This window comes from Ananas comosus, linkage group 11 (assembly GCF_001540865.1).
Source record: "Ananas comosus cultivar F153 linkage group 11, ASM154086v1, whole genome shotgun sequence".
Lineage (NCBI taxonomy): Eukaryota > Viridiplantae > Streptophyta > Magnoliopsida > Poales > Bromeliaceae > Ananas > Ananas comosus.
Genome location: NC_033631.1, coordinates 9,027,042 through 9,040,980, shown reverse-complemented (window position 1 = coordinate 9,040,980; position 13,939 = coordinate 9,027,042). Strand labels below are relative to the sequence as shown.

General features: G+C 34.4%; 1 protein-coding gene across 2 annotated transcripts; it reads left to right on the top strand.

Moving 5' to 3' along the window:
• LOC109717624 lies at nucleotides 859-13,839 on the top strand. Of its 2 annotated transcripts, XM_020243484.1 has the most exons (4): nucleotides 859-889; nucleotides 12,694-12,909; nucleotides 13,015-13,122; nucleotides 13,429-13,839. In XM_020243484.1, exons 2-4 carry the CDS (start codon nucleotides 12,714-12,716, stop codon nucleotides 13,560-13,562), a joined length of 438 nt encoding a protein of 145 aa, XP_020099073.1. In that variant the 5' UTR covers nucleotides 859-889; nucleotides 12,694-12,713; the 3' UTR covers nucleotides 13,563-13,839. The 2 variants fall into 2 exon arrangements, with proteins under 2 accessions (XP_020099073.1, XP_020099072.1); XM_020243483.1 differs by lacking the exon at nucleotides 859-889 and having other exon boundaries at nucleotides 12,667-12,909.

The following is a 13,939-nucleotide window of genomic DNA, read 5'->3' as shown; positions in this document are numbered from 1 at the left end:
AGAACTTCAACGCGGGCCTTTTAGGGCTCGAGCTCGTTCGACTTGAAATAGGCATCAGCATCGAGCTCACGCTGCGAATTAATTTAAATCCAAGGCTGAGCTTAAATTTGGATCTCCGAAATTAATTCATAGCGCAGAATTTGCAGGCCGAGGTACAGCTCGCTCGAGCCTCGGCTACTTTCCACCCTAGACAAAAGCATGAGCGTCTGTTTCCTAAGTAAGAAAGGTCGTATGTTCGACTCCTAATCTTTTCTTTTAAATTTTTGGAAGAAAATCTGTAAATGAACTGTGGTAGGATGTAAAATGTGACCACGTAGCCGGGGCTGGCACGTCCGACATTATGGGACCGCGATTCGGGCTACAGGTCGGCGCCAGGCCCGACCCGGTTATTTAATCGTCCGGCCCGGACCAGACCGGCCTGTTTACTCATAACTAGTAGCCGTCCGGCTCTTGCCAGCCAGCAAGGACCGGCCGGACTGTCGTGCCACCATATTTTTTTTTTTTTATTTCTTAGACAGTTTTTTTTTCAAGTAAATTTATTTTTTTTTTTCATGAAAAGAAGGTAATTTTTTCTTTAATTATAAATTTAAAAAATATTTTTAGCATTAAACACCAATTTAACCCAACATTTTTGCAAAATCTTTTATAAAATTTTAATAATTGTTTATTATTTGAAGATAATTGGTATTTAAATAATAATAACAAAAAAATATAAAGTTTTATAATATATATATTAATTACATGAAATTAAAATTAAAATTATATTTAAGACTTATTTTAATATAATTTAATAAATATATATATATATAATTAATAATATATAGTATTAATATATATAGTATTATTTCGAAAGAGAAAGAGAGAGAGAGAGAGAGAGAGAGAGAGAGGGGCATGCTTCAAGTTGGGTCAATCACTGTTATAGGCCTCAAAAAATATATTTCCTTCATGATTAAGTTTTCCTACTCCGCCGAATACATGTATGCCTCTATGAGCTTTGGCAATATTGTCGCTCAATTTCATGACGAGTACGTACTGTTCTACCTACTCCAGATTCCCCAATTAGTCCATATGCATTCGAACCTTTTTCTAACCATTTTTCTTCTACTTTCTATCTTTTGGCACAAAATCATTTTAACATAGTATATAGGTAGGGTTTTTTTTTTTTTTTTTTGAAAGAGAGATAGCTAATATGCTATCTATTCTATTTAGAAATAAACTTAGCTGAAAATATGAATCAACTAGCATTCAAATTTAGTTAAAAATATGAATCAACTAAAATTTGAATTTAAAACTTCAGATGTCAATCAGCAAATTTTTTACTACTTGTATTAGGGACAATCAGTTTTATATATAGAGATGAAAGTTAATATGGAAATATTACATATCACCGAAATTGAAGAAAGAAAGGCACATGAAGAGGCGGTTAAAAGCGGGCTTGCCGGAGTCGCCGAGATTTTCATATTTCGCTAGTGAAACTTGCCGAGACCGTCAAGAGACCGAGCAGATGGAAACGTAGAGCAAGAAAATGATAATAAGAGAGGATGAATATGTAGAGACAGACCAACTGTCCCTAGAGCAAATAGCAAAGAGCTTGATGGTTGATATCCGAGGTCCCAAATTCGAATTCTAGTTGATTCACATTTTTAGCTAAGTTTATTTCTAAATGAAATAAATGAAGCGGATAGCATGCTATCTATCTCTCTCTCTCAAAAAAAAAAAAAGAATATGTAGAGACGGCTTCAAACGCGACGGAATTTTTATGACAATAAGAGGGACCGCTTGTGGAACGGAGGGATAGGATGAAAGCAAAAAAATACGCAACTGCACATGCATTTTTTGTAGAAATTTAATTTCTTTTAGGTGGAAACAATTTTTTTCAAAATTTTTTAGGTTGAGAAAGCGAGCTGGAGGTTTGATTTATCAATGAAATATCTTGATAAAAAATTGTGGAGATTATAGAGATTTTTTTGAATAATATGAAATGTGGAATTTAGTATATACGTGAAGAATAATTAAGAAAAAAAAAATTGTGACGAAGAGTCTGTTTATTATCTGTGGGACTGAAAGGAGATCTAATAGCTTAAAATTATCATATAATATCAAATTTTTTTAAAAAATAAAACTATCCGTCGGTTGTTAGATTTTTCATTAAACAAAATTACAAAACTATATATTTTTTTATAATAGTATGGATATGGATATATGTTTTAATTATCAAAAAATATCTCCCAATAGTTCAAAATAATACATAAAAAATAAAATTAAAAAATAAAATAAGAGCCTATAAATAAAAATAATAATAAAAATAAAAATATTTTAGGAGACAACTACCTAACGTACATAATACACAAACATAATAATTCGAGGATTATTCGGATCGATGTCACGTGGCAAGGTGTATCCATCTCAACAGTCCATACAACTTTTGTGCCCCAAAAACTAAAATTACCTTTTTGTGCCGGGAGGAACAAAAATTTGATAAAACTTAGTCCCCAAACATAATAGTTTAAGAATTATTCGGATGGGCGAAAAATGGCAACCCCTTTCCATCTCAACAGCCCAAAGAAAATTGTGCCCTCAGAATAAAAATTTGATGAAAATGTAAGGATTATCAGGATTGGCGCCGTGTCACAAGTTGTATCCATAATTAACATAATTAATTAGCACGAGCGAAACCCAGTTGGTAAACACTTCCGCGTCACACCCCCCCAAACCAAAGAAATGGGACTCGATTTATACCTGAGGGTACGGCATCTACAAGACTATAAATGACATCTCTTATGTCAATAAGACCACTATAAATGACATCTCTTATGTCAATAAGACCACTATAATACACCCCNAAATCTTACTCTATACCGTTTTGTATATAGCAGTTTGTTTTTTAAATTTAAAATATGGGGAGTCAAATTAAAAGTATGAAATAAATTGGTAATTTTTGAGGCACGGTGCACGGATTCATGGATGCATCAGTGCATGGGGTGCACAAATATTTTTGTTTGTTATGGATCTCCACCAATATTATTTTAATAATAATCTCCCGTCGTTTCCTAGATTCTAGAAATGGTGCACACGCGGACAAAAGTTGTGGGAACGTCTCACACCTTTTGCGACGGTACTCTAATTCTTTTCCTTTCCTTTTCATGCCACGTGCCACGCGTCCCCATCCGCACGAGGAATTCTACACTGTCACACTTGCACCACGTTATTAATAACAAGTCAATTACATTCATTTTTTTCAAACAAAAGTACAATAAAAATATTTTTTTACAATAATGATGAGACATATATTCTTAAAAAAATTAATTTGATTGGTTTGTTACGCCACGTCACTAATATATCCGTTGAATTCTAGAATTTTTCCATTTGCACGCTCGCACTTAGTCTCTTTTTGGCTTAGTGGAAAAGAAGATATTGGATAAAGGTCAGACCCAAGAAAGGGCTTTCCCCGATCAGTAGGACAACCTGATTGAGAAAGAACGCCCTCCCCCGGGGCAACATTTTGGATCACATAGCTGGACAAGAATTTGGTCACATGTGTAGTTTCCGAAGTTTGAATCTATCCTCTATATGCAGCAAAATATTTTTGAAAAACTTCCAAAAATAACCCTACAACCAAGTTTCTAACTAAATTAAAGCTAATTAATATTTAAATTCCAACTTTATGCCCTCTTATCTATTCAATGATCAATTATTTTATTTCATAAATATCTTTTATTATATTTCAAAATTAACTAAGTAAAATTCAATTAATTTTAATTTTAAAAAATTATTTATTTCAATTAAAAGTAAATATTTCTATTTGGAATAAATTGTAGTTAAATTAACAATGAAGCAAAATAAAATTAAATTTAACTACAATTTATTTCAAATAGAAATATTTATTTTTAATTAAAATAAAAAATGTAAAACTAAAATCAATTGAATTTTACTAAATTTTTAGTCTAGATAGAGTTTATTAATTTTGAAATATTAGAGGGGTAAAGTTGAAATTTAAATACTAATTAACTTTAATTTGTATGAAAACTTGATTGTAAGCTTATTTTTAAAAAAATTTTCAAATTTGAAAAGATATACATGATATTTAAATTTTTAGTTAAATGCTTATAAAATTAGATAATTAGAAGGGTACGAAAAAATTGACTCCTACGATTTTTGTACACGTCAACACTTTTCCCTGAGGTTTTAACGTAATTTTTTAAAGCGAGTTCCCCCCTTCGGTCAACACTTCGGCGTCAATCGAACATTCTAGCCTCCTGGGCAAAACTTGTAGTAGCAATTTTATCAATATCCCTTTCAAATTTATAAATTTCACGAATATTCCTACAAAATTTAAAATATTACGCATACCTTTTAAAATATAAAAAATTATCATAAATATCCTTACAGTCAATTTTTTCAAATTAAATAAGAGGTTAAGTAATAAAATAACGAATTTACCCTTAATTATTTGATACTACTTGAAAAATATAGTGGAGATTCCTCAACTATATGCTATTTTGAAATAATTTCCTTAATAAAACTCCTTAACTTTTAGTTTTTTAAAATTTAGAGATTTAGTGCCAAAAAAAGAAATGTATTAAATTAACACAACTTTTCAGCGAAAATAACTAAAATAATTTAATTTTAATTGGTAAAATGTATGGAGACCCCCTCAACTATAGGGATTTTGATATTAGACCCCTCAACTTCAATTTTTGTTTTTGTTGACACCCCCTTTAACCTCTATTTATTTTAACATGATTTTTCATATTTATTCATTATTAATTTTATCAAATTAAATAAATTTATTAGTTATTAACTACTAATTGGTTTAGTGGTATTTACTAAAAAGTAAGCAATATTAAATTTGGCAAGATCACCAATGAATTTGATAAAATTCATAATTTTTTAATTAAAATTGTTTAATTTTTAAAAATTAAAGATAAGGAGATCTGGGCAAAAAGAATAAAAGTTGAGGGGGCATTTCAAAAAGACCTATAGTTGCACAGGTTTTTTTCATTTTTACCTTCCAAAAATATTAGAAGTCTAAGTCCCAATGAAAAAAAAAAAAAAAAGTTTATAAAGACATTTTAAATAGCCTACTTTCCTATACTATGACACATTTAATATATATAATGGTACTTTTTAACGGAAGGTTATGAGAAGGAGTATATATGATTATGTATGAAATTCAGAAGAGTATCTATAATATTTTAACTTTTAGAGGGCTATTGATGAAATTTTAGTCTCTAGAAAATGCATGAAATTTTCCCAAAGTTGTATGGATATAGTGTCTTTTTGGGGATGCTTCGAATGGGCGCCACGTTGCTTGGAAATGCTCATCTCACCGTCCCTTTTTAATAAGAAAAAAGTGTATAAATTTATAATATTTTATATGTATTAGAAAGAAAAGAAATTAAACGTAAAATTTTATTAAATGTTTATGCATATAGAGGCCCATCTTAACTATAACATAGTAATCTATTCTCGTAATTAGAAATGTTATTTATTTGTTTTCTTATGTTTATTCAAATGCTTATAAAAAAGAAAAGACCTTAGGTATTATAAAATGTTATTAAATAATTAAATATGTAGATTAGATTCATCTTAATTATACTATAATAATCTATCATCATTTTAAGTGATAAATTTTATGACAATTAACTATAATAACATCTCTCTGCAGCTTCGGTTCCTTAACTAATTTTTCATTAAACAACCAACGGTTAAATGTTACAGGAGGCGATTGTCATTTTATTATAGAATAGTGGCAAATGTGAAAACAAAAGGAAAAAAAAATTATAAACCTCTTTTTTTTTTTTTATAATAGTATGGAGATGGATATATGTTTTAATTATCAAAGAATATCTCCCAGTAATTCAAAAATAATACATATAAACTAAAATAAAAAAATAAAATGAGAGCCTATAAATAAAAAATAACAATACAAGTATTTTAGGAGATATTTTCTAAAGGTAGAATGATTTTTATAAGTGAGAAAAAGTCAAATTTAACTTGTCAACTAATGGGAAACAATAAATTTTTAAAATTTTTAAGAGCTTAAAGGATAATTATGATAATTAACTACATTNGAGAGAGAGAGAGAGAGAGAGAGAGAGAGAGAGAGAAAGAGAGAGAGTTGAGTTAGAATATTATCGGTAGCAAACGGGCTTTGTTGCCACCCATTTGTTTTCGATGATGAAGCCTCCAAATTGACGATCGGCACCGTTGAATATGATCTATACCTCTTGAAGTATTTAGAAACCAAATTTTAAATCGTTTCGATATTATTAACCTAATGATCAAAAACTTTCAAAATTTATAATTTTAATAGTCGATATGAGGCATATTCTCATTTAACGGTGTAAAAATATTCAAATCAATTGAATTTTGGTTAGAAAATTTTTTAAACTATTTAAAACAAGATTTATAATCTCGATCTTGATTATAAGATTCCTATCATCACTTTTTAAAGAATATTTATTTTCAGCAGTTCATTTTGTGTCCACTTGATGGACAATAAAACAATATCAAAAAATTATGAAATTTGATTTCTACATGCTTCAAGTGGTATAGATCATGTTCAACGATGCCGATCGTCGATTTAGAGGCTCTATCATCGAAAATAAATGGGTGGCAACGGAGCCCGTTTGCTATCGATAGCATTTTAGCTCAACTCTATATATATATATATATATAAAGAAAGAGAGAGAGAGAGTGAGGCTACTATGCTATGGAAGTACGGAGCCTTCCGTGCTTCCAGGTCGTTTTTGATGTTGCGACTTTCGAATCGTCGATCGGCTCCGTTAAACTTGATCTAGAGTATTCGAAAAACCTAGAAAATAAATTTTGCAATTTTTCGATATCATTTGTCTAGTAAACTAAGGGGCTCAAAATCAACGGCTGAAAATAAAAATCTTACAAAACATGATAATATGACATTAAAATTTTAGATCAAAGATATTGATCTTATTTTATATAGTATAAAAAATTTTCTATCAAATTTTCACGTGATTTGGATATTTCTACACCGTTAAACTTGCAAACGGCTCACCACGGCCTTTAAAATTATTGATTTTGAGCCCTTTCGATTACTAGGCAAATGATATCGAAAAATCATAAAATTTATTTTCTAAGTACTTCAAATACTCTAAATCAAGTTTAACGGAGCCGATCGATGATTCAAAAATTGCAACATTGAAAATAACCTGGAAGCACGGAAGGCTCCATGCTTCCAGAAGCATAATAGCCTTACTCTATATATATATATATATATATATATATATATATATTGTTATGTATGATCTCCACCAACATTATTTTAATTATGATGTGTGTAATGTATAAAATAATATGTATAATATATATTATAATTTTGCATGTACTTAGTTTCCAAATATATATTATTATTACTATTATATATAAATAATATATAATAAACATAATAAAAATAATAATATAAATAGCTTGTTATTCATCTTTTTCTTTCAACCAAATAAGTACGATGAAAAATTATTTTTTTTTTTACAAATCAAAATACAAAAAGACGTAATTATGAGGTTAATTTTAAAAATTTTACAAATTTGGGACGGCATACACGTCTTTTACAGCGAGCTCCGCCCTTTCGTCAACACTTTCTCCTAAAGTTTGATAATAAGGTTATTTTTAAAAATTTTACAAATTTAGGGAGGTATGCACTTCTTTAAAATGAGCTCACCCTTCGATCAACACTTCCTCTAAAGTTTGATAAGTACCGTTATATTTAATAATTTAACAAATAATTTATTATTAATATTAAAAAATAGAATAAATTAACAGCATAAATTAGTAAATGCCGTTGAAGTTTTTAATATTTTATAAAAAATAATGCTAAATGTAATAAATTAGCAGTACTTAATTATTGCTAAATGTTATAATATTTGCTTCGCAATATATATATTTAAATCATACTAATTAATATATTTAAGAGTATTATTTAATAATTATTGTTAGATTTAATTATTTAGCATTGATATTGATGACCAAAAAATTTTTTCTAACTAGTGACATACCCGCGCGATGCTGCGGATATAAAAATATTTTTATAATAAATTTTATTTTTTTAAATATTTTTATATAGTTTTATAAATTTAATTATTAATTAAATAAATATTATATAAAAATAATTTAATAGTTAAATCTATTTAAATAAAAGTTATTAAAATTGATATATGCACAAAGTAAATTTATATAATAATTTATTTTATAAAGATACATATGAAAAAGATTTGAGATAAATCTATCAAAATAATAAAAAAAAAATCAATAAATAGAAGAAAAATAAAATTAATTGAAATTGCTTAATAAAATTAATTAAAATTTACGTGATTTAAAATTAATTAATATTGATTTAGAAAAATCAATATTTTACGTGATTTAAATTGTATCTATCAAGTTAGATTTTATTACGTGATTTATTATGCGTATTATTAATAAAATTAATTAATTATTATAATTTAGAATTTAAAATTAAAATTATGAATATTATAAGTTAAAATTAAAATTTAGATTTTAGAATTTAAAATTTAAAATTTTAAAATTTTAAAATTTGAAAGTATCAAAACTTTAAATTTTCATATTAAATTTAATTACTAATAAGCTGTTATACAATTTATTAATAAAATTATATATATATATATATATATATATATATACACACACACACACACAACACACACACACAAAAAGGGGCAGTGGAGCGACTGGTCCACCGTGGACCTCCCACTCCACACAGTCCACGAGGCTGAGTGCAGNATATATATATATCTCGGAGGTGAGCGAGGAAGCTTCCCCGGTCATTAGTGTTAAAACGAAAGAAAAGAAAATTATAAACCTCTTTTTTTTTTATAATAGCATGGATTGTATAATTGCACCCCGATTTTTGGAACACACCCCGCTCCCCCCACCCAGAATATATAATATATATAAATATATATATACTGGGAGAGAGAGAGAGAGTGAGAATAAAAAATAAAAAAAAAAAAAGGAAAGTGGGACTCACCGGACAAAGTTACAATTACACCCCGATTTTTTGGAACACACCCCTCCTCCCCACTCTCTCTCCTATAAATAAAGAGCTTCGCTTCCCACACTCCCTGACCGCATCGACGAGGGCGTAGGTGATAGAATAGCAAGGTGAGAGCCCGCGTCGATCCTCCCCCAATTTCGCTTCTTTTTATTTCTTTTCTTCTTTTTCAATATTTGGTAATTTTTTTCAGTTCACATAATTAATTACCTCCTTGTTGTTATTATGGGGCTCGTCGATCCTCCTCCGATTTCACCTTTTTTATTTTTTTCTTTATTTTCCCTTATTTTTCTTTCAATTCAATCAATCTATCTTTCAATCCAATCTGTATTTTTTTTTCCAGGTATATATATATATATATCCGTTAAGAAGGCGATCGAGTGCCAATGAATGTGACAGGAGAAGGTAGAGGGGGAGTATTTGTTGGTGGTGGTGAGGGAGGAGGAGGGGGAGGAGGTGGATTTGTAGGAGTAGAGGGACAAGGAGGCGGAGGAGACGGAGGTGTTGCGGTGGAGGAGCTGAAGGAGGGGGAGGAGGAGGAGACGAAGGTGCCGGTAGTGGTGGTGGAGGTGCCGGTAGCGGAGGAAGAGGAGGACGATACAGGTGTCGGTAGAGCCGGTAGCGTCGGTGGAGCAGCAGCAGAAGCCGACGCCCTTAAAACCGTGGGGGGTGCGATAACGGCGACGGTGACTGTGGGGAGCACCACCTACTACCCCATAGCAAAGTCCCTTCCCAGCGCCCTCTCCGTCGCCTACGCCGCCCTCTTTCTCACCATCCTCCTCTTCCTCGCCATCCTCCTCCTCCGCCTCCTCCTACTCCGCCTCTCTCGCCCGAGTGGCAGAGGCGGCAGTGACGATGCGGGCGAAGATGGCGGCTGCGGTGGTAGAGGTGCCGTCGAGTTCGCCAAGGGCGCCGCTGTGGCAGTCATGTTCTTGGTCCCGCTGGTAGCTCTGCCGGCGGGGGCTTACGCCGTCCTCAAGTCGAAAGCAAACGTACGTTAATCACAACACGTCGATGCATGTCCATGCATGGCTGTGCATGTATGTCATATCTAGCTCTATCTATAGATTTCGGAAGTCGTCTTGTTTGAGTTATATGTTATCGATGCATGTACATGGCTGTGCATATATGTCTTATCTAGCTCTATGTATAGATTTTGAAAGTCGTCTTGTTTGAGTTATATGTTATCGATGCATGTACATGGCTGTGCATGTATGTCATATCTAGCTCAATCTATTGATTTCGGAAGTCGTCTTGTTAGAGTTATATATATGTTACTCTTGCCATATATGTACTTTTGGCGTGTGCTACGTACTCTTTTTTTCCTTGTTTGTTAGTTTGTGTTAAGCATGAATAAATGCCTACGTAGTTGGTTTTTTCCCATTCAGATTTTAATACCGTGTGTGATTAATGATGAGCGTATAATTCCTCATGATTTTATAAATAAGGACCAAAAAAAAAAAACCTTTTATAGAATTTTCGGTCGGTTCTGTGTACTCGCACTCGTGCTCCAAGTTTTTAATAGAATTTAAACTTTGACTTCTAAAATTAATTTTTCTGAAACTTTCGCATTCAAATTTTATAAAAAATTGGTATTTTTGTTTTCTTACAAAATCGAAAAAAGAAAACACAAAGTTCCATGAAATTTGGTAAGATCTTTTCTCAAAAACACTAGTTTTTGCTCGGAACAAAACCGATGGAAAACTTTTTCTATGAATTTCTTTTTATACTGAAATCAACCAAGCAACACATGTAGAAGCATCGGGGGATCGTCATCATAAAATGGCAAACAAACTTGGTTGAAAAAGATTCTAATAACATGGTTCTTTTAACCAATCAAAAAAAAAAAAAAAACCTTTTTTTCTAAAAGCATAACCCCGACAAAAAAAAAAGTTTTTTTNTGTGAGAGAGAGGAAAAAAAAAAAAAAGAAGTCATAGAGCGTCCTTCTAAGAATCAATCAGCTGTTTGAGCATATGCACCATCGAATTCAAGTTCATCTGTACGTTACGAAAGATTAGGTTGTTTCGGACCTTCCAGATGGTCCACCAGCATGCCGCTAAATCAGCTAGTCCGCTCCTTCTATTAAGTGCACCGTATCGTCCCTTCCACCTATTCCAGACAACATGAACATCATCACCCAGGTCCTTCGGCTGAACGTCGTCGAGTCCCAAGGCCATGATAAATTTGGTAAATACGCATTGGGTGAACAGATGATCCACCGACTCGTCAAAGGCCCCACATAGCGCACAAGCCAAATCTCCAGTCCATCCTCTCTTGCTCAGAATGTCAACCGTAGGTGTTCGTTTCTTGAGAACAAGCCAACAGAACACTTTGATCTTAAGTGGAATTCGGAGTTTTCAAATCAAGTTGCCCCATCCATCCCTCGTGCCCCTGTCATTCAGCATTTGATATGTTGATTGGACTGAGAAAATATCATTGCTGCCCCATCTCCAGCCTATCCTGTCCTCCCCATGCCCCATAGTACAGCTAGTAACTCTCTCTTTGAGTTCCAAAAGGGTGGGGCACAAGCTCGGTGGTGCTGAACCCTCATCTCCCAGGATCTTATTCCAATTCCAGTCAACGCTGCCAACACAATCCCTGACCAAAATTGGTTTGCAATCCAACTGCGTGTACACCTCCGGAAAGGACGCTTGAAGTGTGGTAGCCCCACACCATCTGTCTTGCCAAAAATCGACCAATCTTCCACTGCCCAGATTATAGATACTCCCCCATTTGAAGATATCTTTAGTGGTTAAAACCCCTTTCCACCAGTATGAAGAAGGCCTGAATCCTCTCCCCTCCCATAGTGGCCTTCTTCTACGGTAAAATACGGCCCGGATAATATTAATCCACGACAAGTGAGGTGCAGTATGAAAACGCCACCACCATTTGACGAGAAGCGCCTTATTCATGACAGCTACATCTAGAATGCCTAGTCCCCCTGCCTTTTTGCTCCGACAAACGTTCTTCCATGCAACCAGGCACCCCTTGCCAGGGTAATTGCTTTGGCCACTCCAGAAAAAATCTCGACGCAATGCTTCAATACGCTTGATCACCCAACTAGGTGTCTTAAACACAGACAGATAATAGAGTGATAGGTTGGTAAGCACCGCATTGACCAGAATGAGCCTACCCCCTCTCGAAAGAAGTTTGGTCTGCCAGCCATCAATTCTAAGCTGCAATTTCTGAATAATCCCTCTCCACACCTCCTTTGTGGGCGGTTTAGCTGAGAGAGGGAGCCCCAGATAAGTAGTAGGAAGAGTACCAACCTTGCAATCAAGCAACCTCGCAAGTCTCACAACTTTGCCCCCAGTCCGTCCTAAATAATATAGCTCGGATTTATCTCTGTTAATTTTCAATCTTGACGCCCACTCGAAAAGATTTCACATCAGTCGCAAATTCCTCATATACCGAATTCTAGCCGCGGTTGCTTCAAACAACGGTAAAATACTATTGCTAGGGGGCTACGTATAGTGAGAACCAACTAAAGTCGGCAACGTATACACTGTAGGGAAAAACACAGCGCCGACTTCGAGGCCTGTAACGACTTCTTCGTATCCGGGCCCACTACCTCCCCGTGCCCAACACACAAAGCCCGGCCCAAATCCCCCCCAAAAAAAATGTCTGCATAGAGAGAGAGAGAGAGAGCGCACGCGCGCGATAACAATGGCCACCGTGAACGTCGGAACCCTAATCCGCTCCGTGGCTGCTCCGCCGCCTCCTCCGCCGCGTGCCGCCGCACACTCCGTTCCCACGGCGCCACGCCGCCTCTTCCTCCTCCTTTGCTCCGCCACCGCCGCCGCCCCCTTCATCACCTCCGCCTCCTCCTCCTCCTCCGTCGCCGCAATCTCCTTGGGAATCCGTACGCGTTCTTCTTCTCCTTCTTCTTCCTCAGGATTTGATTAATTTGATCGGTGATTCGTGAACTTGGATTCGTGAATTTCGATTTTGGGTTTGGGATCGGAAGCGGGGCCGAAGGAGTGGCTGAGGGAGCAGAAGAAGAAGGCGGCGAAGTACGTGTTGGCGCCGATCGACGCCTCGCGCCAGACCCTACGCAATGCCTATCAATTACTCGGTAAAATCTCTCGTCCTCATCGATTGCTTCAAGTTTTTGATTTCCCTTTTTAATCGCCCACTAATTCTTTTATTATCTTTCGAATTCGACCTACTTAGATGTAATTTGGTGGAAAAGATGTCTCCTCAATGAAATGATCCACTTCAGTGCAATTAGATATTAGTGAATTATTTTGCACAAAATCAAAGCTTTGTGGAGCAAATTGCAATTAGAAATTTAGTGTTTTTTTTTTTTTTTTTCTGTTATTTTCGGCACTTTAGAATTGTTGTTAGTTTGAATGTCCTGGATTGTTGCCAATGGTGGCAGAGGCCGCACCCGATTCAGCGGCGGAGAAAACCAAAGAGGTTCGCAGCCTACTATATTCGGCGGCGAGGGACTGCGTGCCCGAGCAGAGGAATTCGCTGGTTGCGTTTCAGTCTCAAACAGGGGTCGAGGTTTGAGTCTCTTTCTTTATCTCGATCTCTTCAAAGTACTAGTGGCTCTCAAATCTCCCGAACGGCTTCGCACTGCAGCTAGAAACCAGAAGCTTCGTATTGCAGATTCAGCACTTGAGGACTATAAGCACATTTTGGTTTCTTGCCGCAATGTGAAGCTCTAGAAATTTAGCTTGGCAAACATCCGATGAAGGAGCTAATTCGTTAGTAATGCCAAATCGGCATCAAGGCCTCAGCTGGGGGCTTCTGCAATGGTATTGTTTTGAGTAGATATCTCAGAAAACAGCTTCATGCTGCGGCAGATTAGAAGCTTCAATGTGAATCNCTAAATTTGACGGCCATATATCCCTTAAGTAGATCTATACTTTCTAGTCCTATTCAAC